This window comes from Vulpes vulpes, chromosome 15 (assembly GCF_048418805.1).
Source record: "Vulpes vulpes isolate BD-2025 chromosome 15, VulVul3, whole genome shotgun sequence".
NCBI classification, from domain to species: domain Eukaryota; kingdom Metazoa; phylum Chordata; class Mammalia; order Carnivora; family Canidae; genus Vulpes; species Vulpes vulpes.
Genome location: NC_132794.1, coordinates 113,477,591 through 113,501,753, shown reverse-complemented (window position 1 = coordinate 113,501,753; position 24,163 = coordinate 113,477,591). Strand labels below are relative to the sequence as shown.

At 43.9% G+C, this 24,163-nt stretch overlaps 2 protein-coding genes across 6 annotated transcripts in view; one reads left to right on the top strand and one right to left on the bottom strand.

Annotated features, from left to right (window-relative positions):
* DOCK1 (dedicator of cytokinesis 1) overlaps window positions 1-24,163 on the bottom strand; it is a 495,561-nt gene that overhangs the window by 272,074 nt on the left and 199,324 nt on the right. The gene's annotated exons all lie outside the window — the stretch shown is intronic.
* The window catches only part of INSYN2A (inhibitory synaptic factor 2A), a 59,885-nt gene that overhangs the window by 34,456 nt on the left and 1,266 nt on the right, over window positions 1-24,163 (top strand). For 2 of the 4 annotated variants that reach the window (XM_072740397.1, XM_072740398.1), the window contains exons 3-4: window positions 5,977-6,048; window positions 21,458-24,050. In XM_072740397.1, coding sequence (XP_072596498.1) covers window positions 5,977-6,048; window positions 21,458-21,641 — 256 coding nt within the window. In that variant the 3' untranslated portion in view covers window positions 21,642-24,050. Of the gene's footprint in view, window positions 1-5,976; window positions 6,049-21,457; window positions 24,051-24,163 lie in introns of those variants that run through there. The other 2 variants (XM_072740400.1, XM_072740399.1) reach the window with 2 other exon arrangements.

The following is a 24,163-nucleotide window of genomic DNA, read 5'->3' as shown; positions in this document are numbered from 1 at the left end:
GAGAGTGCTTTTCTGAAGTCAAAACCCATTCACGGTCATCCAGGAACGAAGGAAAAAAATTTTCAGTTGGGAAATTAAGACCTTGTGGAGAAAATCGCATCGTGGGATGTGGCAGTAGGAAGAGCATGGTCTGAGTCAATCCAATAATATAGTGCTAGTAATTACTACTAAATCAGAGGATTAATTTCTACTTGCCAGCCTTTCTTCTCTGAGGTGCTTATGACTTTTGTTGGACTTTGCTTCTGATAATAGGCACAGTGAGAGGCATTTTTCTTTCCTTTCCTGACCTTTTAACCAAACAATTAATTTGGGGGAGGGGAAGGGGGGAGGATCAGAGTTGTTTGTCCTGCCTCTCAGGCTTTATCTTCAAGGTCTCAGAGACACTGAGCAGCTTGGATATGTGGCCAGGAAGAAAGCTTTCATGACCTTTCTATGACATTTCTCAGCACCCTTTCCTACCACCTAGGGCCTTGCTATCTTAGATCTCCCTGGGATGCATTCTCGAGGAGGCAGATGCTGCCTGTCACGGCCACCCCTGCTCTTGGGCCCCTGCATCCCAGGACATAGCTCAGGCTGACACCAGCAGCCATCCTTCCTTCATCATCCCCGTGGCGTTGTTATAACAACTGCCACACTGGCTCTGCCATGTGCCTTACCCCCTTTGTTGCTCATTGTCAATTCTACATTCCGTTACCTTTTGATGATCAGCAGAAATGACCAAAGACTTGCAAACCCCCAAATTTGTCACCATTTTTCTCCTTTTTGTATAGGCGTACAAAAGTATACTTTTATACACAGGAATTTTTGAAACTGATAATTAAAAATTAGAGCAGGTTACTGCAGAAGCTAAGATAGCTGGAGAAACTGGTGAACTGCATATACAGGGTTAACCTGGAGAACTCAAGGCCACTCCAGGAAGGAGGCCCCAGTGTTGTGTCTGAATCTTCTGTAAATGGTACTTATCTTGCTTTCTTGAAAGTAGAGCAAGGTCTTGAAAGAAATCCACAAAGCAGAAGTAGAAATGGCTCTACACCTGGACTCCACCAAAACTACATTTTAAAATAAACTTGTCCTCATCCCTCTGCTTTACCAAATCTGGAGCAAGTCCTCCTCCATGTTCATGCTCTTTACATCACTACTCGTTTCATGACTCATGTCTAGTCTCCTTTAGGTTTCAGCAAAGCCCTCCCTGACCATAAGTGTCAAAGAGGTATCAAATGAGGAGAGGTTCCAGGTTCTGGAATTCATTCCTTGGTTAGAACTATGCTCTGGAGGGATGGAGGCAAGAGAATCCAGGGAAGAGAAGAGAGGAAAACAAGTACCCAAGACAGCTTGGTGCTTGGCGTTGTCCTTGGTGCTGACTGCTGTGTTCTTTCCAGGTTAATAACAGAAAATACTGACAAATGGCAACTAATTGCAATGGACAATAGTGAGTGCTACAAATATAAGTGTATTAAAAATCCTATTTACAATGAGCATGCTAATTATTGGAGTCCAAAGGAGTTCCTACTGGGAAAAAAGTGGGGACCAGAGCTTTTCACATGTATGCTTTTTGTTTGCTTTTTGCACTTGGTTGGAATTTTTTCATTAGATTTTTCTATTACTGAACTTCAATATGAGAACCAAAAGAATGATTTCTATTATTTGGTCACGTTAATATTAACCAAATACTCAGTGTACCGGGCATTGTGACAGGCATAGAATTATAAACCTATATACGGTGTAACTCCTCAAAAGGAAAGAGAGCTTTACAAAAAGAGAAATTAACTTGCAAGACAGAAAACACAATTTTTGGTCAAGATATTCTTCCTCGTAGCTTTTACATCAATAACCTAAACTCTCTCTTCTCCAAACTTAAAATCACAAAAGATCTCTAGCCCTACTGTCACTGGAGAAGTCTCTGCTCCAGCAGCCCAACGTTTTTGGATTGCTCTTCACAGCAATGGCTATCTAGAAAGATAATCATTCCAAGTATTGGTTTTATGACTTGTTTCCAAGTGAGAAGGAAAAATTAGGGAAATTCCATAAGCACTTTGTGTTCCCTGTCCTATAGAAAGAATTTATCTGTTTCATCTATATTTAGAGAACACATTCATTCAGATGCTGTAACACAATTATTAATGTGACCATAAAATTATCAGTGAAGCCAAACCCTACAGCTTGAAAGCTCCAAGGACAATTAGATGGATTATCAAAGCAATAAGCACAATGGATTACATAGTTTAAGCCCTCTACTGAAAACACCCTCATGCTTAATAAAACTTTAGCAGGTATACCTTGATTGATATTAGCTGCTGGAGGCAGACTGTGACGTAACCACATGACCCAAGGGCAACATTTTAAATTTTATCTGCAAATTAATTTCTCATTGACCTCTATTTCTATAAGCCATCTTTATGGACACCAAACTCTTGGATCCTTTAAACAAAAGAAAGATCTTTTTAAAAAAAATCTTAGAAACATACTGAGGGGTCTCTAAGAAAAGTTCATGGCAATGAGAAATTAAAACTTCCCAGACACTGTAGAAATACGACTGACCACATGTTTTTCTTTTAAATTCGCTAAAAACCAATGACCACAAATATGTTCCATATAAAGTAGGTATGATGACTCATTTGCCTCTTATCAATAAACATCAGTCAAACCATACTATATCTCAGGATTGAGTAAGTGAATTAGGTTGAGTTGTAAATAAAAGAAGCAAGAGAAAGGGAACTGAATGAAAGTGATGTTGGAGCCACGGGGGGGGGGGGGGGGGGGGGGGGGAGTTAAGTCAAGAAGTGATTTCCGCGCCACTCTTTCATCCAAGTGTAAGAAAAACTCTGGAATGGCTTTCCAGATTAAATTTATTAAATTTAAAATAATATCCAAAGAGTTTCGTATTTTACATGATCTCATCTCATCTCCCCCAACTCCGTTATGCAACATCTGTTCTAGCCATGCTGGCCTTTTTTTCTGTCATGCAAACATGCCAACATCATTCCCATTGCAAGATGTTCACATGTGATGGTCCTCCTGCTTGCACCACTCCACCCTGGATCTTCAGATGACTCACTTCTTTTTTTATTATCATCAAGGTCATGCTTCAGAATCCAGGTCCTCAGTCTGCTAGCTAAAGCCACCTCTCCACAACCCTTCCTTAACACAATGTTATCAAAATTCATCCATCTGCCCATCCCATTCATCCAATGCATCCATCCATGTGTTTATGTGTTGCTTGTCTGCCTCTGCCACTGTACTGCAAGCTTTGTGAGGACAAAGATTGTGTCTTATTCAAAAATGTCTCCTCGGTAGCCAAATAATGTCTAACACTTAATAGGCACTTAAGAGCTATTAACTTACTGACTGTAATAGTGTTAAAAAAAATGTGTGTGTGTGTGTGTGTGTGTTTAGATGGGGATAAGAATAGAGTCTTTTCAGAAAATGCTTTTAAAAAACAATTTCTAACTGAAAAATGCCAAGGTCCTGTAAGAAAGTCCTCTTGTGCATTTCTGGTACCTGAAGCCCTTGTCCTGTCATTGCTGGATTCATTGACTAGCCCAAGCTGCCAATTATACATAGTGCCGAATACCAATCCCAAGGTAGAAGGCAGGCATCACAGAGAATCAGAAGCCTGGGGTCTAAGAATAATGAGATCCTGGCCCTGAAATGTTACTGTATTCTTCTCTTTAAAATGAGGATACCATAATTAATTTGAAGGCTCAAGGCTCTAATGTGAGACACTTGGGAACTCTAGGATATTGGGCAAGTAAGGAGTGTTGGTGTTGATGAGGCTTAATAGAGCTCTGTCCTGAGGTCTAACACGGGAAGGTTCTACAAGTTTGAAATTCATATTCTCCTCAGACCCCAGAAAGAGTGACCCTCAGATAAGGGCTAAGAAATGTCTCTGATGCTACCTGCTTTCTTTTAAAAGCCTCACCTTTGGAATGTGACTAGCACCTATAAACAGCTGTCCTGGTAGGTGGTTAGCACATGCTCATGCAACACAAAAGCAAAACACTACCTCATCTGCAACCCAACCTAACAGTGTGACAACATGTTTTGCACCAGCCAAGTCACTGCTAAGACACGGGCTCACATGTTGTGCACAATATTGTACAAAAATGACCTCAGTCAGAAAGGAGCTTAGGGCAAGCTTTGCCCTAAGAATATGACAAATGGTGAAAGTCCCTTTGTACATATGTAAGGCATGGAAGAATGGAAAATGGTCGATGTCATGACACAGGGGAACCCTGGAATGGGTCTGACAAATCTGGAGCCAGGTGGGAAGGTACATGAGCAATGTACCTTGGGGGTCTGTCAACAAGAGGAAAAGTCTAAGGAAAAAAGTGGCCATGTCCAGTGAAGAGAAAGGGGAGTTGTGATGCACAGGCTCTTGGCTGTTCCTCTCTACTGACTAAGCCAAGGGGAGAGTAAAATGCGAGACGTGCATTTCCAAAGGAGCCCAATGCAGAGAGTGATAGTGGACAAAGATCAACACACAAGCCGCCACACCACGATTCCAATCCTCGCCCAAATACACTAAGGTCACAGGCGACGATCAGCAGCACCTTAAGGCAGGATATGGTCACTTGATTAAGTAAAATGCACAGAATTCAAAGGTCAAGTCCTGAGTTTACCAAAGCTCACTGAGACAACATGACATTGAGTGGGAAATCTTTTTGTCAAATGTTTATGTAACAAAATATAATGAGGAAAACAAAAGTTATTTTCAATTCGAAATCCATGATGCATACCAGAAAAGTTTACACAGTGAAGGTGATAAAAATACTGACTATTGATGTTGACGGAAAACCTTCTGTGCACACTATTACTATGTTGAGTGATTCTATGTAAATGTAAATTTATCCCCTCAGTGTACATAAGCCAATTCAGATGGAAGCTTTTCTCCTGCCACAAATTTAACAGACTGTGGTTATCATGTTTGCCCCTGGGTACAAAGTAATATTCGGAAAAACTATGCCTGGCTGTTAAAAATATCAGGGAAGAAAGGTCAGCTGAAGTCGTTAGAAGAAAGAGCATAAAACCACCTCTAATGCTAATTTCTTGAGGCAAGAGGGCCAAGAAATAGTCAAACGTTTTAGGGTACTCAACCTTCCACAGTATGCTCCAAAAAATACTCTAAGGTTATTTTTTAAGGAGGAAGAAAGTAACCTTGCCACCCCCTTCCCCCAAAAAGCAAACCTGTGTGGCCTCATAGGACTGATAGATCTCACAGATAATAGAGCCAGACAAGGTCAGTGGAAGGCATGACAACAGCACTAGGATTCTCTGCCACAAGGCTGAGCAAATTGTTTTCTTTCTAGAGTCAGAGAATAAATATCTGGAATCTGGAAGCCAAGAAGCAAAAATGGAAGATACCATGTGTAGATATTTATGAAAAAAATGTTCACTATTTTTTTACTCTCAAAATATTTAAGGACGCTGTAATTTAAATTTCATTAACGCACACAGTTTCCAAATATTATTATCCTTTCTCCCTTTTTCCCCAACCATTTAAAATGTAAAATCCATTCTTGGGGGACAAAGTCAGAATGAGGGATAGGATTCAACCCATGAACTGAAGTTTGCAGACACGTACTCTCACCTGCAGTGAGAGGTTGTGGGGCAAAGTTAAGCCATGGAGTCAACATATCTGGCATTGGTCTTCCCCCAAAGTGTCTTCAAAATACCATAAACATAGAGCTTCACTGAAATATCCCAAATTCTCTTTTAGCAAAATCAGATTATCTATTTCATCCAGTAGCTTATGTTCACATTCTGGATTTATTTTAAATATCATCTTAGCTGTAGACGTTGCATTGGTTTTGTATGATAAATGCAGACAGGAGCAAAATGGGAAACACACATTAATCAGTTTCCATCACCATGACAAAGCAATGGCATTGGGAAAGCATCTGATGTGAGGTGTCTGCTCTATAACAGCCAGCGACCACCAGCCACCACTTGTAATGCTCTCCTGTTCTTATCTTGTAGGCTTTCATATCGGACTGGGCAAGACACAGCTAATTGTGACACATGCAGGAACAGTGCATGTATTATCTATAGGTATGTTAACGTTCTCCTCCTCCCACTTTTCTATTATGAGTGACAAATGATGTTTACCCACGGATGCAAGAATCATTGGGGGCCATGCTGGGATGATTATATCAGACACAAAGTAAAGGGCTTTACTTGACCATAATTCTAAGCTACTTCTAAATACTCAACCCCTGGTGTATGATCCCAGGATGAGGGAGAGCTTGAACTCATTCATCTTGCAAATGCATCTTAGTGGTTTCAAAAACCGGTATAAGTTTGATGGCTTGTTTTCTCAGAATCGATAGCCATGAGCACTGTACTGTGTGTTCTAGCAAAGCTATGAAAGCTAAGTCCTTCAGATGGTATAGATCAAAGACTGCAAACCACACTGGATGCACTAGGAATACCACGGAAGGACCCAGGCTGCTTGGACCAAATGTGCAATTTACTTCCTTAGGAACTCACAAAGATTGTGGCACTGGCATCCCTTGGGACATAATCCCCGGTCTAGAATCCCCACAGCTGTTGTTCATCACGTTTTTGTTGTTTTTGTTTTTTTTTTTAATTTAAAGTTTGTTTAGATTGCTTGCATCAACAAGAATTCAGCACAAACTTTCAATAGGGAAAAACCACGTTGGGCTTCTTGTGGAAATTTAGGATTCTCAGATATTGTCACAACTTTCAGGGAGGTGACTGCCTGTTTTCTTTTCGGAAATATAATTTTCACAAAACCACACTAGAGCAGTTAAGATATGCTATGATTTAGTTCGCTGCTTAAAACCTAAGGCTGAAGGACAATTACAGTTGACTTACCCAATTATCAAAAACAATTCTCACTGCATAGTTCTATATCTAGAAATGTATAAAAGACCTCCCATCCCTCCTCTCCCCCGACCCATGCCCACCAAAATACACCTTCTAAAAAGATCTTCAAAGTCCCCTTTCTCTGATCAACAAGGTAGAGACAGGGAGAGGGTGTAAATGTCTTCAATGTAGCAAAAAGCTTGACACATTCTTGGGCTCATCACACATCTCCAGCCCAGCAGAACATCCAGGATGGGACTTAGACTGTTTAAAAGCAGAGTTGGGTCACTTGGTGACATCTTCTGGGGCAAGGCAGACATGAGCACCAGGTGTCACACTAGCACATTCCTTACTGTGGAAGTTCTCAACAAAGGGCAATTTGGCCTCCAGGGGACATCTGACAAGGTCTGGAGGGAGACGTTTTTAGCTGTCACAACTAGGGGGGTGCCACTGGCATCTAGTAGGTAGAGGCCAGAGGTGCTGCTAACATCCTGTAAAACACAGGACAGCCCGACCACAGGAATTCGTCCTGTCCAAATTGTTGATCGCTCTGAGACTGACAAAGCCCGCCCTGCTGGAACCATCAGCAGGTTAAGGTCTGTAAAAAGCACACGCCAGCTGCTTACAGCCTCCTGGCAGTACGCAGGCAGCCTGGACCCCGGCAGGAGCCCCTGCCCAGCATACCAAGCTGCCGGATTATCCTCCCACCTTTAACAAAGAAGAGGTGAAAAGCAAGCACCCAGGCAAGTTTTGTCAGGAACTCCCACAAATTGCAAATCACCTCCTCAGAGACATCTACTTATCAGAGAAGTTGCTTAGTAGGAATATTTTCACTAAATTCATATTGTGGAAGAGAACTAAGAATCAACAGTGAGGGGATGTAACTCTGACTCAAGATAACCCTTCGCTAATATAAGTCATTAGGAAAAGAAGTGAAGACCGTAAAGGGCCTGGCATATACCCTCACTATTTATTTAGCTTCTGTTACTCTGGGAGCCGTGGTTCACCCAGCCTTTTAATGCAACAGAGCAGAAGTGCACCAAGATTTTCAGAGAAGGTTCACAGTGAGCTTGATGAGCACAAACCCATTTAACATTTTGTGGGTGATTGAAAAAAGAATTTATTAGGGCACTCTCCAGTGTAACTGAAGTAATTTAAGTAAATTTAGCTCTAAATCCAGAAGTAACTTACATTAAAAGTGATATTAAAAGTGATTTAACAAGCCCGTGAAGGACAGAAATTTGTCTTTTTCAGGAATTAGCTTTGAGTGCTTGCAATTTAGAATTGGCTCAACCAACATTCTGCGTGAACCCCAGTACACCAGCTCCTGGCCCACTTTCTGAAAGATCTGTGAATGTCTCAGAACCACAGGAAATTGCCCAAATTGAGCAAAGGCTCACCAGTGAGAGGGACCGGGCCACAGTGATCATTTTGGTTACTTCCTGCAAAACAAGGACAATGCACGTCCCCTCACAGTGACCTTGTTGTCAGATCTGCGACTGCAGGGATTGCTGGAGTGCTGGTGTGCATCTTCAGGAGCTGTCCCAGAGGACCCTCCAGAGCCAGGCACACCCCCCCCCGCCCCACCAGCCCCATCTCTAAATGAGACAAACATCCCTGGAGAGGTGGTACTAGAAAAACTGGAATGTGAGATCTCTTGTTCAGGAAAGCATTTTAAAATCTCTCCTGTCAGAGTGATGGCAACACCAATTCCCCAACCCCCAAACTTGTACTGCAAATAGAAGTTATTCCAGAAGGGCTTAAGAACAACATCTCAGCTGGACTCCCGCTGCCTCTAGACTTCCAGCCATTAATAAGGATCTCAGTATCACTACCAAGTTGAACACACACAGCTCATCAAGCTCTGTTCCCAATTTTTAGTCACTTTACATTAGAAATCACTAAAATTTAACTGTTACTAACTCACACAAGGTTGCAGGTCAACAAAAAATGTAACACTCGGTACGCTGGTTATTGACCCTGGACCCCAGTTTTCTGAGCTTCATGGATGGTAAGTCAGGTGACAGCTCAACTCACTTCCAGTCAACTCACTGAAAAGCCAGTCAAAAGGGACATCACACACTTAACCTATTAACTTAATCTGACTCATATAGATTGAGAACTAACAATTAGCTGATTTAAAGTTATACCAGGCTTTTGAAGGGCAACCCAGATGTTTTCTATAAATATGGGCACCCCACTCAAGTTCCAAGGGATTTTTCCGTGAACCACCTTGCAGGGGGAATCTGATTTCACAACACTTCTAGATCCTGACTGCCTGTACCTTTTTCACACTTGATATCTGGTCACACCCTACTCTGTTCAAAGCACCTAACTCACAGAAATAATTCTCTCTTGCCTAAGTTCTACGTTGTTGGTTTATGTCCTATTACGTTGATTTATGCAACATTCAAATAAATGACATCATTTCAGTGATAGGCACAAATGACATAAACAGATCCAAACACAAGATCCTCTTGGTGAGCATTCAGCAGCAGAATAAGAATAAAGGGTTTGTAGGCGGCCCTACAGGAAGTCACCTACAGGAAGCCTGTTCAGCAGGAGCGATGGCCTGTGTAGGCATCAGTTGTGTCACGGGGAACTACATGGTAGTTAACTCAGGACAGCCACCAAGGGGGCTTCCGTCATCCTGTCGGAATACCAAAGAGTAACCTACAATGATAAAAGGATACTGGTCTGGCTCCTTGAAGACTTGCATCTCTCCGAGACTGCCCTGATGGCTGGCAATGGTTGATATATAACTTCCCTATTGGAGGGTTCCCTTTTGTCAAAAGAGAAAGGACATCAAGGAGGAATTCAGCGAGGTGGCTTCTCAGTTTCCGGTCAGCCCTATGATTTAATCCCCAAATGCCAAATGCTTCATGAAGAACAGAGGTTTCTTTGGTAGAAAAGCATTCAGAACTCATAGTCCTTATGCAGGAGAGATCACCTGTTCGGGGGACCCGGTCACAGTGCACAGCCGTAATATCTGAGAAGTGAGCCAAAGGGAGGGCACAGATTTCAGAGGCTTTATGATTTAAGTCCATTTCTTCTCACCGAGGAAACTTGCAAGCAAATCCTCCTTCAGTTCCTGCACACAACTGTGTAGAGAGAGGGCCCCATCACCAAGGTAGCTCAAGGACAGGGTCCTTGCAGTGGGTTCCAAGTGTGGCTCTGGCACCCGAGCTCTCAGATACCAGCGCCTGCAGCGCCTGCATCCTAGACCTCAGTCCCCATACCACCATCTCGGCCACTGTTCTTGGTCTTTCCCATGGGGTGCCTCGCGAACCTCCAGACTGAACAGGTTAAAGGAGTTTCAAAATAAAAAAATTTTTAGATCCCAAAAGATGGTGGTTATCCCAGAAACTGGGAGCACACAAGAGGCCATCATAGCTGCTAGAGCCACATGTTGCAATTTGTCGTGCCTGTTCGCGGGTAGGCAGAGAGCCCTGGAGGTCAATGAATTTGACCCTCCCTGTCCTGCATGTACACACCACTTTTCACTCAAAACCCAATTACCCTCTCCGAACAGCATAAAAATCCACTGTGTTTCCAGTAACACTTGGCCCAGGGAGGTGCAAAGGGTGCCGTGTTCAAGACCTGGCTGCCTGCAGTTTTATCAACACGGTCCTGTAATAAATGTGTACCTTTGCCATGGGAGGCGGTACATATTTCCCTGTAAAAAATAAGTCTGTCGTGGAAATATACAGGACTTGGAAGAAACATCAAAAGGACAAAAGGTCTTGAAGCAATTTCAGGGGAAAAGGCTGCCAGTACCACAAGCCAAAGGTTGGTACCATCAGCCTACGAGAGCCTGCTGCTCAGGCATCAGGTGCCCCAGAGGTACCCCCACCCTCTCTCTCTTTGTCGGGGTGGCCACTAAATCTCTAAAGTCACGTGGAACAGCACACAAGGATCAGATAGGTCCCTTCCAGCTCTGAAAGCTTGCTGACTGAGTGATTTACAAGTGATTTACTGCAGGACTGACTCTGAGCTTCCACAGAAAGTATACACGGAAGGAAAAGTGTGGACAGTCACAAGGCATTTCTCAACCAAGTAACATCCATTCCTGCGTTAGCAAATCGGATTTACATAGAGCCCAACAACCGTCCCTGGGCAGCCAATAGCTGGCCCTGCTCGCTGGTCCACTAAAACCTCCAACATCAAAAGTAACACTTCCCATAATCGGGAATTTTGAGGTGGTTGACATGATTACATTTTTTCCTAAGATGACATCCCTTGGATTGTGATCTGGACCAACTATGAATTTCTAGTGAAAGACCATCTCGGCATGAAAAAAGATTAACAGAAATACAGGTTTCAGTTTTCTTTAGTAAAACTTTTCTGGCTAATCATCCATATTTCCTGTCACAATATGCTGTAATTATTTCAGAAAATGTTTTAAGGATAAATTACTAATATAATATTTGCTCATAAGCAGTTCAGATGCTTTGTACCCAGCCTATCTTGGTTAATTCTCTTGTCAGACGAATCTGATGAGTCACACTACTGATGATTCACCTTTTGTTCAGATTGTGTTTCAGAAAGGAACAATGAAATACACCATTTCCCTCCTTTACTGAAGTGGTTAATTCGTAAAATAATACCACAACAAAATGGCTTGAATTCAAATTTGTACATTTTTATGAAAAAAGCACGGGCCAACCTCAATTCTAAGGCTTTTGAGAATGAGAGCAAAATTAAAAGGTAATAATGATGCTGATTTGGATTCATTAAATAGGATCTTTACCAGAATTTAAAAATTTCCTGTGTTAGAATTCCGACCATTAGTCAGAAGCCCTGATGCTACTGTTCCCTCCAGGAGGACGCTGCCTACACATGCTCCATTTCCACACATCAAGGCCACCACACAGCTGGCCTCCAGGTACACTAATTATGTGGGGGACCAGGAAAGGGACAGGAATCTGTATGGACAGGAATGTTGAGGGTCTGCTTTGCTTTCAGTCCCACTGAGGGAGGGGGATCTTGCAGAAGGCCATGTTGTCTGTGTCCTATTTTTGTCATTTGATATGATCCACTGATGGTCAAGCATGGGCAGGATTTCAACCAACCATTTTGGTTAAATATCCAAGCCCTTTCCATGCGGTGCTTATAGGCATTTCTGCAGCAAGCATTTTCACTAGGATGCCTAGGAAATGGGAGGCTTCACCCCAGTCACTGGGACATGGAAAGAAGTCGGTAATCTGGCTGAAGATAACCCCACGTACACCCGCTACCCTAAGACTCTGCAACAGCAGAGCTCTGACAAAGGAGAACCTTCTGCTGGAATGGTGTGTGCCACAGACACAAGGACAAAAGACAGATAAAGAGAAGTTGAAGGAAGCGGGGATGCCGGACCTGGGAGGGGGCCGACTCACAGGCGGTGGGATCATCTGGGAAGGACAGCATGCTGGGGAGGGTTCAGTCATGTGCTCTAGAGCCCACCCCACCCCCCAGGCTACAGAGTCAGGAACGAGGGGCAGGAACCAAGGAGAGAAACAGCCAGACTTTCCCCAGGGGCGGAAGGGGATGCCTCACCGCATGTGCACACTCATCTTTACAGCATCTGGGAACCTTCTGGGACCTCACGATCCCTGACTGCTCATCTGGCAGGAAGTTCCTAAATTCTGCACGTTTGTTTCCAAAATGACTGGAGGATTTCAGGGAAGATGAATCAATTACCCTTATATGAGATGGAAGGAGGAATCCACAGAAGTAACGGGTGGCACTTCCTCATATCGTCCTTGGTAATTCATTGCATCGCCATTAAGAGCACAGAATATAAGGACGCAAAGATTCTAAATAAAACTGTGCATGGAAATTTTACCGATTCTGGTGTACTGCACAAACTGCAAAGAGCTGGTGAGGGTGACGCATGATCAGGACAGCCACCAGCACTGAAAGCCTCACGACTAATGAAGTCTTATTGTTAAGAGAGGTAATTGCATTTGTATGCAGAAATGGTGCCAAGTCTAGCCTGTCCAGAGCCCACTTGGAGTGAGATCTCTGCAGCCTTTGTCATTTAGTGATTATCTCTTAGTGGAAGTGCTCTTTCCAGTCCTGCTCTAATTACTGCCACTTGTGCATATTAAGTTCTTTAACAACATGAACTGATGTGGAGGAAATTAGCCTTTTGTCTAATATTTAGCGTTCTCTTCTTTGTATTTACAGTGAATGATGGTATGTTAGGAAGATGACAGGAAGGAGTCCCAGGGTAATACCTTACATAGTATGACTCTGGCATAAGGAAGTATTTTTTTTTTTTAATAAAGTAAATTAAAAGTCAAAACAGAAGATTTAACAGACCGCAGAATTCTCCTTGAAAATTCCCAAAGCCAATAATCAGAGTTTTTTTTTCCCATTCCATCAGAATTTGTAAAATACATTATTTCTTTTTCCCCGATATATAAGGATTTAGGCTTTTGTAATAGCAACACCTTCATTCTAACATGGAACTCTGATATGTATTAGAGACTGGAAAACTGAAAACCAACTACTTATCTCAACATACTGTTTTTAAAGCAATTAGTTAAAATGTATTCAGCAAAGAAAGGTTGATTACACTGATCACCCTCCTCTTAGAACCCTCACCCTTGGTTATACCCAGAGGTAATAATTAAGGAGGCATCACCGATGTCCAAAACCTTTGGGAGGAGGTTGCACTGTCAGGATCATGAGAAAATGGATGTAATTCATTTTTACATGAATACGAAGTGGTTTTTTTTTTCTTAGGGGCCAGATGCAGGACTTGGTTCCTACCACAATGCCTGAGTTAGATCATTTGAAATTCCACAGGGAACATGGCGATTAGAGAGGATATTGGTTGCTAAGACCACACGACAGACTCTCCCATCAGCCCTCTTGAAAGAGCTCCTCTCTTACACACCACATCCCTGGGGGTTGAGTGGGGAGCCCAGGATTTACATGGTCACTGGTGACACCAGAGGACTCGCAAAAGAAGCTAATGGTTTTCCAGTCTGAGTGATGCGACTCTCATTGCTTCCTATCAGCACAGATGGCATAACTCAGCTCAGATCAATAGAGGGAGAGCTCCTTGGAGCATCTAGAATTCAAGTCCTAGGTTGGTGGCCCAGGGGGTCGAGCTGCTTTGCATATTACCTCCAGCACTATGACCTTAGGAAGTCATTTGCCTCCTAGGCAGAAATGTGCCCATCCTGAAAATGGTTAAGAGCAGATGAAGTGACAGTCCAAGGTGTTGGCCAACCCTCAGTAACCTAACCTAGTGGTCCATTCCGGCACTTACCGGACTCACTACACCAATTTTGAAGAGTTTTTTATTTTCTCCTTTTAACTGCAGTTCCAATGCACAACTTGCCCAAAGATTAAAAAAAAAAAAAAAAAAAAAAACCGCATGGCCTTCAGTGGCGCCAGAGACAGCAGCATAGTGGCAGGCTACATTTAATAGTTATTGTACTCTTGTAATTACTACGTAGCTGCTTTGTGGCTGGCCAGGAGTGTGGCATAGGAGATGCTTAATACACATGTAACACTCTTGTTAGTGATCTGGTCCCTTTCCTACTCAAGAAATTATTATGGGTGGAGGTTATAAATAGAGCTGAAGTCTTTTCCACTTTCACCTCTCTGCGGTACAATTTATGGGAAGCTAACACGTGGTTCCTTGATCCTGGTGCATCTGGCCAGCCCACAAACTCAGGCACTTCGAGAAGGCGTGGGTGCCAGACTAGTTATTTGTATTCCAGAGGAACTCAAAGATAAGATGGAGACCAAGGATGGAGCTTAGCCAAGCACCAAAGAGGAGGACTGTTCTCCAGTGTGGTCAGGATATATAACCGTTCAGAAAAGTCACTAACAAATAACAATAACAATATAATTATAGCTACGACAACAGGCTAGTGTATTGGTTTTTATAACTGTAATCATAATTTCCTTGCCATAGCATAGCAGGGAAGGGGGAGAGATCTTATAGTCTGGGCATTAATATTATTGAATACTCATCTACTTCTGGTATTTTATATCTTATAGTGATTCCATAAACTTGAATTATACACCTACTATGTGAAATAATAGAGAAGGATCTAAAGTTATGATGAATCATTTCTATGTTCAAAGTGTTAAAAGCTGCTAATACAAATTATTACTATTTGAAACTAGTGGGATCCACAGATAATACATAACATAGGTATATAATACATAGACATATTTCATATACGTATATTCATTTTGATGGTAAAATATAAAATAAAAGAACAGCATTCTGCAGAGATAAGAAGTGAGGGGGTTTGGGTCCAGTTCATCTGTTTATTTCAGTTCAGTAACAAAGCAAGTTCTGAGCCGGACACTGTACTCATTGCATCTTGACCAGAAGAATTAAATAGGGTCTGTCCCTCAATGAGTTCACAGTCATGAGAAAAAACAGCTACAATCCAATGTGAGATAGACTCGCTCTAGGAAAGATGGGGAGACAACCATGCATGAGGAGAGTCTGGACAGGACAGAGAGCGGGCAGGTGTGGTTATTCAGGAAACGCCACAGAAAGAGGTGACGTGAGCTAGGCTGGAGGATGAGCAGGACTGTGCCAAGGAGTTTCAGGATTTCCAGAGGTGACTCTGGAAGGTAACTGGGAAATGGGTTAGAGAGGAGAGAGGGGGGAAAAGAGATGGAGGGGAAAGATGGAGGGGTGGAGACAGCAGAAGAGAGAAAGGGAGAGGGGAGACAACGAAGGGGAGGGGAGAGAGACAAGGAGGAGGGAGAGAGGGACAGGGAGGGAGGGGGGAAAGATGAGGAGGGAAAGAGGGGGGAGAGAGGAGAGACAGGGAGGAAGAGGGGAGAGAATGATGGGGATGAGGGGAGAGAATGAAGGGGAGAGCGAGGAGACAGAGGAGGGGGAGAGGGAGAAAGCAAGCCTACTGCTGGGCTGTTTCAGTGGTCAGAGGACTAACTTCTGAAGGTTTCGACAAGGGTAGTAGTGGTTGGCCCAAGAGGAAGGATGCTGGAGCCTGCAGAGGGCAAATCCCCTGATGCGGGTGTGGGATCGAGCAAAAAGAACTGGTGGAGCTTGATGCCAAGGTGCAAGCTTGGCCACCTGGATGAATGTTGGCTGCGTTTGGGAGGACAGAGCAGCGGGCCCAAGGAAAGATCTGATTGGAGACAAGCTGGATGTATGGTGCCCCTCAAATATTCAAATGGGAGATGGATTTGGGAAGAGTATGATGGCTGTTTGGGGTCCCAGTTCAACTACCTGGAGGCATGGGCAGGGTCATGTACAGAAATCAAAGCCCAGGAGGAAGAGACTTGCCTCAGTTCACCCAGCTTGCAAGGGCAACAGCCAGCCTGAACTTGGAGCCTAACCTTAGGGTCTCTCGGAGCAGTGGAGCTGTCCGTGGTGCTGACACGGAGCCGGCCAGGTTCCAGCCCTAGACACAGAGCGCTGAGCCTTGGGGAACTCGGTCTGTCCCACCTAGATCTACACAGCAAGAGCCACCACACCCCGCACACACTCGAAACCCTCGAGTTTCCCTGCACTCGAGGATGTGCCGCAGAACCCCCATGTGGGGGAAGAGCATATCTCCACTATTGTTTCACGACCCAGCAAGCTCAGGTCCCCATAGGTGAGATGATTTATCCACAGTGGCCGAGCGTGAGTCAGTCAGAGCCACAGAGAGCGCTGGGGGAACTCGGTGATCTAATTCAGGGAGAATTAAAAACAGACGTTCCTGCTCTGCAGTCTACAGAGCCCGCTGAGGTGGCCGAAGCTGGAGAAATCTGAGGTTCCAGGTTTTCCTCCACTGCGGAAAACACAAGTGCTTGGGAGCCAAACTCACTTGCTTTTTAACTCCTAACGGCTGCACACAGAGGACTGAAGAAAGGGATGTTTTAACTACATTCCCCTTAAATTAACTTGAGGAGTTGGCGACAGCGTGCTAAAGAAACTGTGGCAGGGTCCAAGTATTTATAGGAGCATCAAGCAAGCAGAGCACCGACTGGAGAAGCTACAACCACACTCCTCTGCAAAGGCAAAGCGAGTGGGGGAAGAGGAGGGGAAGAGGTGTTACTACAAAGCCTTAGCAGAGCCTCCAGGAAGAGAACAAAGCTGGGGTGCCAGCTGACGGAGCAGCCTGAGACTGAGGACAGATTTTTATTTCTTTGGAAATGTACTGAATAATAATTTTGCAGGAAAAGTCTCCATCCTAAGACTCCCATTTTTAAAAGAGAAAAAGACTAACCCAAGAAATTGAATCTACGGCCCGCCGCTTTAATTGTTTACCACAGTGAGTCACGGGGAGTTCGGCAAATGGCTTTGCAATAGCACCGTGGCGGGCCTTCAGCTCACAGGGTGTTCTCAACACAAAGCATTCGGTCAAATGGTTTGGTTGTCTGAAGGGAGAAGGGGATGCAGGGAAAGGAGAGACGTCAAGGTAAATAACAGGAGCTCCTGGGGAGCTATGCCTCCTATGCAGCCCCGGGACTTCTGGGCATCGTGTGTCTCCCAGCACAAGCTGCAGCCTGTGTTTTCTTCAGGCATTTAAGAACACCGAGCACAGGTAAGGCTGGCCTGGCTCCGGCCCCTTTCGGTATTGAAACTCAAGAGTCAGGACTTTTTCCAGGCTGCTTATCCTCCTGACACACAGCATTCAGCATAATGCACGTCTCCCCATGACAGTGCATCACATACCAGCCCCCGCCTGCAGGAGATGGGTGGCGGCATCAGCAGCATCCGGCCTCGTGTGTGCTGTTGGGCACACAGGCCCTGGAGGGTACGTTAAGCTGTTTAAACACCCCACCGGGTCCTGAAGGGTCATGAGGTCTACAGCCCAGACTTGCAATATAAACCTTCTCATCTGTTCGGTCCACCAGGGGAGAAGTCTCTGAGCTGGGGAAGCAGAACCAAACTGCACGGTGGAGGCAAGTCACCTTTGACAGAGGGGAAGACACCACCAGGGCCTCCAGCCCACGGGAAGAATAAAATACCACTCCTAAGTTCCCCTGAGCAGAGCTCGCAAACAGCTGGCCACTCATGAGCACCCTACCGATCCCATCCAGTCCTTCCAAGATCCTACTGCAGACTCTTCCAGAAAAATGGAAGTAGGAACTGGAAGTACAGGGGCCAAGCTCCAAAAAGATCCTTGTCTGTGTGTGCTGCAGAAAATGTTTTACCATCTTCTTCAATTAAGTTGATAGAATGGAGCTGGGCCAGATTCCACCTGGAGTGGGCCCACCAACTTCTTCCAGGAGAAGCCTTGTTTGTCTGGGCTAAGGAGTGGGCTCAGCATGGGAGGAGAGAGAGGGCATGGGCTACGGCACCGACCAAACAGAGCAGCCCAGGACAAGTGGGACCAAAGCCAAGGAGAATCTGTCTTTTAAGGCTCTGTGCTCATTTGTTTAATTCAGTAAATATTACAGAGTCAACTTCCATGATCCAAGCTCTGTGTAAGTCCTGGGAATGGGGATGGGACAATATCCCCCCCTAATCCCAGCACCTGCATTTGAGAGATGGAGGCAAAATAATACAGAAACAAATAATTATTCGTGGTGAGGCACAAAAGGAGAAAAGAAAGGCGTGGTGCTAGAGGATCTGTCAGAAGGTGGCTAGAGAATGAGGAGAACATGGGTACCTGGGGGGACAGAGGGATGAGGAGTGGCCAGTCACACCAGCAGCAAGAACAGGTGTTTCAGGCAGGGAGAAAGGTAAGAGCCACAAAGACAGCAGCAGTGGCGACCACTTCCCCACCACACCGCCTGCCAGGCAGCATGCTTGGGCCCTCGCCCCATACCTAGTGTCACGCAAGCATCGGCGGCAGAGCCCAGAGTGAGGGCAGCCTCCCCTGGTGCTGTTTGGGTAACTCGGGGGACGAAGGGGTCTATGCAGAGAGTCAAAGTGCCCTGTGTCCAGTGGTGGCTTCTGTCCCAGTCCTCTGCTCTAGCCAGGACAGCAGGTGCTCCTTTCTTAACTAAAGGGACCTTTGCTCTGTGTCTGCCAGAGTTGGCCAGACTACTAACCTTCAGACACTGCCCTCTCCAGCCAGTTGTCTGCTTCCAATCAACCCGGTGACTTGGTGTGTTCCTTCCATAATGACCAAAGGCCCCCAGAGGAAAAGAGTGTACACAGTGATACACATCATGTGTCTGACAGCCGGGGCACACGTCCCACAGGCAGATGCACTGGCACTTGTGAGTGACAGGAGGGGAGGGAGGGACATGGCTCAAGGTCACTGCCAGCCCCAGCAGGGGCTGTTCCACGGGCAATGGTGGCCCATACACACTCCTGCCATAAAGAAGCCTGCTCCTGCTGCTGCTCCTGAGGGCAGCTTCTCAGTAACGGGGGAGGGCAAACAGGAATCAACTCGACAGACAGAGTCGAGTCATTTTGTTAACAAGAACTCAGATTAGATTACTCTGTGATTACATGGTTCCGCGGTGTGATAAATTGGTTAATAACAGGATTCCCAATGTAGCGGCTTAATGGGAATTCAATAATTACAGGTACCCAGAATTGTACTGTTAGCCTAGGAAACGCCAGCACCCGCCTGCCAATCTAATAACTCAAAACCTACCTGGAACTGTTGCGATGGTTATGATCTGGAAAGCACGCTTCCAGGATTAACCAAGCACCTGATAAAATTACCCTTTGGTACCTAACCTACCGTGGTGGCTACCACAATGTCTCACAAACTTGACTGCAAGGTCCTTGGTTCTCCTCGTTAAGGGTCCAAGCAGAAGCATTCCTCCATAGGCATCTTTATCACTGCTAGCTCTTGCTCCCATTACAGGGTGAGTGATCAACAGATAATAAGGCTTAAGTAATATGTGAACTGCATCTTATACTTTAGTATAAAGTTTTTCACGGATTTTTCTTAGCGGGGTGTGGGGGTCGGAAATCCTCACCATAATTCAGGGAGATAGGCCAGTCATTATTATACCCCTTGAAGTTAGGGACCCTGAACGTTAAGAAAGGGGCAGGGACTTGTCAGAGCCCCCGCGGCCCCCCAGAGAAACAAGAAGAAAGGCAGCGTGGGTCCTTGTCCCTCCTACCGCACCGCGTAACTGTGCTCGTGGTTCATACATGCAGGTTTCCACCGTCTGCAACTCCCCTGCAGGGGAACTGTGCCTACGTGATCACGTGTTCTCGATTAGCAAGGCACAAGTTCACGAGGTTTTCATTCTGCCTCCCATAAACTGCAGCATAACTCAAAAAGGCCCTTTGAAATGGAGGGAAAAAAAATAATTCTTGTTTTGGGAGCAGGGGTTAACTAGCCATAAACTTCTCTGACAATATTTTTAATTTTTCCAGTACTATTATAGTCTTCGATGATAAGAAAAATGGAACAGTGGATTTCAGACATAAAATGGTCCATTAGATGGGTCTTGAACTTGTTTTTAAAACTCCGGATAATACAGCTTTGCTGTTTTGTCTTTCCAAAATGTCAAAATTTGGCTAGGATTAATGGTTCTCTAAATCAATAGGATTTCATGTTTATAAATGGTTTACGGTTCTACTAGATATAAAATGTTATGAGCTCATGTATTATCATCATCACTGCTGAGCCTTTACTGAAATCTACTGACATTTAGTCGGCATCCAGACCAGACATGGAAGGAACACAGGGCGGAATTCTCTGGAGGCCTGGTGTGATGCAGCGCTCATGTTCAAATAACCAGGGAATGCGGGTGGTAAGAAGGGAGGCAAGGCTCATCACTACAGGGACCATCACAGAAAGTGTCATTGGACCAGGGCGTTCCATCCCAAAGGCCAAGGGGACCCTCTAGAAGTTAGTTAGGGGATCCAACAGTGGGCCACGAAGAACGGGAAGGACACCAGGCAAGCTGCAGTATTCTGTGGAGAAATTTCATAAGAAAAAAATTGCCTTGAATCCTGCCATTCTAACACAAACATCATCACTACTGCCGAAGGTCCTTCCACATGGCTACATGTCTGCACACTTTGGCTTCAGCAATGTCATTACGATGTTTGGTTATTTTCACCAAACACCGTGTTCTTGCTTAAAAACCTGTTTCTGATCACAACTGAGTGATGTTCAATGGCACTGACTCTATAAACATGCTATTTTCCCTGAGGTTGGATATCGTGGCTCTTACCATTTTGGTAGGCAATGAGATTTCATACGAACATAACCCAAGGTCATGTCATGCCACAACCGTCTGAGGTGAGATCCATGGATTTCTCTGATCTTGTGAAAAGGTGCACGGGCACAGGGCTTTCCCACCCCTGCTCTATCTGTGCCTGGATGGCCCCTGAACACTCATACTTTGGGTTACCTGTTTATTCCGTGAAGCACGTGTGTGCAGTCTACGGACAAGCAAAAGGGCTATTCGGATGTCATCTTTTTCATTACAACAAACACATTATATACTCTGACACCAACTGAATACATTAATAAAACTTCAAAGGCTCTCCACGAAAGCCAAGTAAGTTATTCTCGAAGAAAATGAACCTATCTGAGATGGTTCACAGTGACACAGAGCTCAAACAGATCAGAGCTGACTACTTACAACTGAGCCATAAAATTTCATAATAAACACAACGCATACGATCATCACCCTGGTAGGATGTTGCCACATTTTGCGGTCACTAAGAGGGATCTTTATATATGAAAGATCAAGCACTAAATTCTCCCCTCTCTCTTCTTCCCAGTGTGGAGCTGGACTTTAAGCAGCAAGAAGACAAGCTCCAGCCAGTTCTGAAGAAACTCCATCCTTTTGAGGAGACTCAGGTTGCACCTTCGCCTTACTCTCAGGAGCCCTACTCCGCTACTCCCAAGCAAAAATCCAAACCCGAATCTAAAAAGCACGGAAGATGGAAACTCTGGTTTCTTTAAAACTCATGGCGTGTGGAGTCTAAAGGCCGTCTTTAAAACCCACTGGAGTTAAGTAAATCCTTTTCCAAAATGAACAGGATCGAGTGAGCCACGGCTGGCTCGGGCGCCTCCCACTTCCCACCCTGCTTACCAAAAAGGCCTTTGTACCAACAGATAATGACCTTCAGAAGCAAGGTAGTAAAGGTCACACCTTGCCAGCTGTTCTTTGCAGTTCACGGATGTGGGATGTAAACTCTGAAATGAAGCTTATATAGTCAAAGATGATAAGTAAAAAAAAAAATTCTATGCCCCCACCCCACCCCCCAGATCGGCAAGTGTTACGTTATCAGCTCACGAGAGGGTGGGCTGTCACTCTGTACACAGCTAAAACTCATAATTATTTTCAAGCCTATTTTTTTTTTAAATAATGAGAAGAAAAAGCAAGCCTTATGTTTGCAAAGGACTTCATTTTTATGTTTAATTTTGCAAATAAGCAGGGGGCGAGTGCAATTTTCAGCACATCAAATTCTGGAGAAAGCACAATTTTTTCAAGTGGTCGGAGACCATAAATAATCTCTAAAATGTGACTATATGTATATTTGCCTTCATGTGCTGTAGCGCTAAGCCAAGTGACCACATCTCAGTGTCACATTGACACCTCAAACAGCATTCTCTTCATCTCCAGACCTGCGACATGTTTACTGCTCATTTTCCAAATGGCCAGCAGCCAGGAGTCCCCCAAAGTCAGGACATGCCTTTAATCACTGCAAGTTGACAGGGTCAGAGCTATTGGACACTAAGCTTTCTTAGATCTCATTTTTAATCTTTTGGTACCCAAAGGCCAAATGATAAATTCTGGCAAGAATTTGAAAACACACATAGAGATACACAATGGTTAATACAGTCACCAATAAATCATAGGTGTTCTCTGCCACCGGAAAGTGTTTCTGTGGATCAATCTTTGAGACCCGGTTCATCACCAAAAGCGCGACCAGACGTTTCACACAACCTGTTCTGCTCTGAAACAACTGTGGAAGACCCGACCATCTCAAAGAGAAACCGCGTGTTTAGTTTAGCTGCTACCAACAAACTTAACGTCACCTACATTTAACGTATTAGTAAGTTGTACTCAATGACATACCTAGGGGAAAGCTGTGAATCAAACGTTTTTAGGTATTTTTTAAATAAACAGTGACACTTAGAGTTCTTTTGATTACACATTGCAATATAAATCTTAGTTCCTTTATTTTTCCACTCATTCTTTTGCACCTTTGCAAGTATCTTTTTATAGAAATCAAAAGCCCCTCATCTACAAATGACTTGGTCTGTCAACTTCCTGCTTTTCATGATAAGAGATAGGGAATCTTATTTTTGCCTTTTTTTGTATGACTTAAATTTTGAATAGTTTGCGAACATACCAGGAAACCCAGTCTTCACGTTTCTGTCCAGAAGTCTCACATCTAATCTAGTGCTGACGTGCACATCTCATTGATTAGATGCCAAAAACAAAGTGGCTGCCCTTGGTAAAAGGATCTCTACCTGCATTTTTCACATTGGAGCTATTTCTTGCCATGTGTTTTCCTCCTGACTCAACAGCAAATCTATTTTAGTTCTAAGTGTTTTGATTCTACGAGGACCTGGTGATCAGCAGTCAGACCCGGACTTGATAAAAATGAAGAGTGTATCATGTAAGCATCCTTTGGGGGTTACTCACACTATACTGCAGATGTACGCTTTAATTAAAAGAAAAACACACATCTTTTGTGGAAACACTACATGAGGATAGAAATCCTTGAATATTAGTTAAACAGAATTGAGAAATATTTTTGTGCGAGGAAAAGGCTAGACACGTTGATCCTGTACCTTGAAGGAAGTGCAATTGTTTCATGTAGACAAAAATTCAGAAAAAAAATGTGTTTCATGTATTTTATACTGTTTTTAACTGAAGTTATAAAACTGTTTGCAACAAGTTATATCCCCTTGTGTTTTAAGAATCCCGACTATCTCAGTGAATTGAAATAAGGGTGTTAGCAGCTTTCCAATTAGTGCTATAAATCTGTCTCAACAAGAGGGCATCCTAGTAAACTGACATCACTGTTTGAAAGCAGTCTAGACCAAAAAATAAATAAAATTTTCAGAGTCAAAAAGAAAACTGAAGATAACCTAATCCCTATTTAAAAATAAGACTATCTTCAGAATAGAAAAAAAAATATTTTCAAAATCATTTCATAGTTTAATTGCAATGTGTCACTAACAGATGCCGATTCTTCTCTTAGAAAGATTTAAGTAAAAAACTTTGATACAAAACCGAGGTAAAAAGTACAGTGTTCCCTCATATGTAGATGTACACATGGCATTACGTATAGAGATTAAATTATGATACTTGTCACTAAGTTCTTTATTAATTTTTAAATAAAAAATCAAAGGTAATGTTTTGTGTGGCTCTTAAACTCATTTCATGGTCTCGAGAATTTGGGAATCAGTAGAAGTAATTCAGAAAAGAATTATAAAGGGAGGATGTTGGGGCTTAAAAGAGCTTTCTC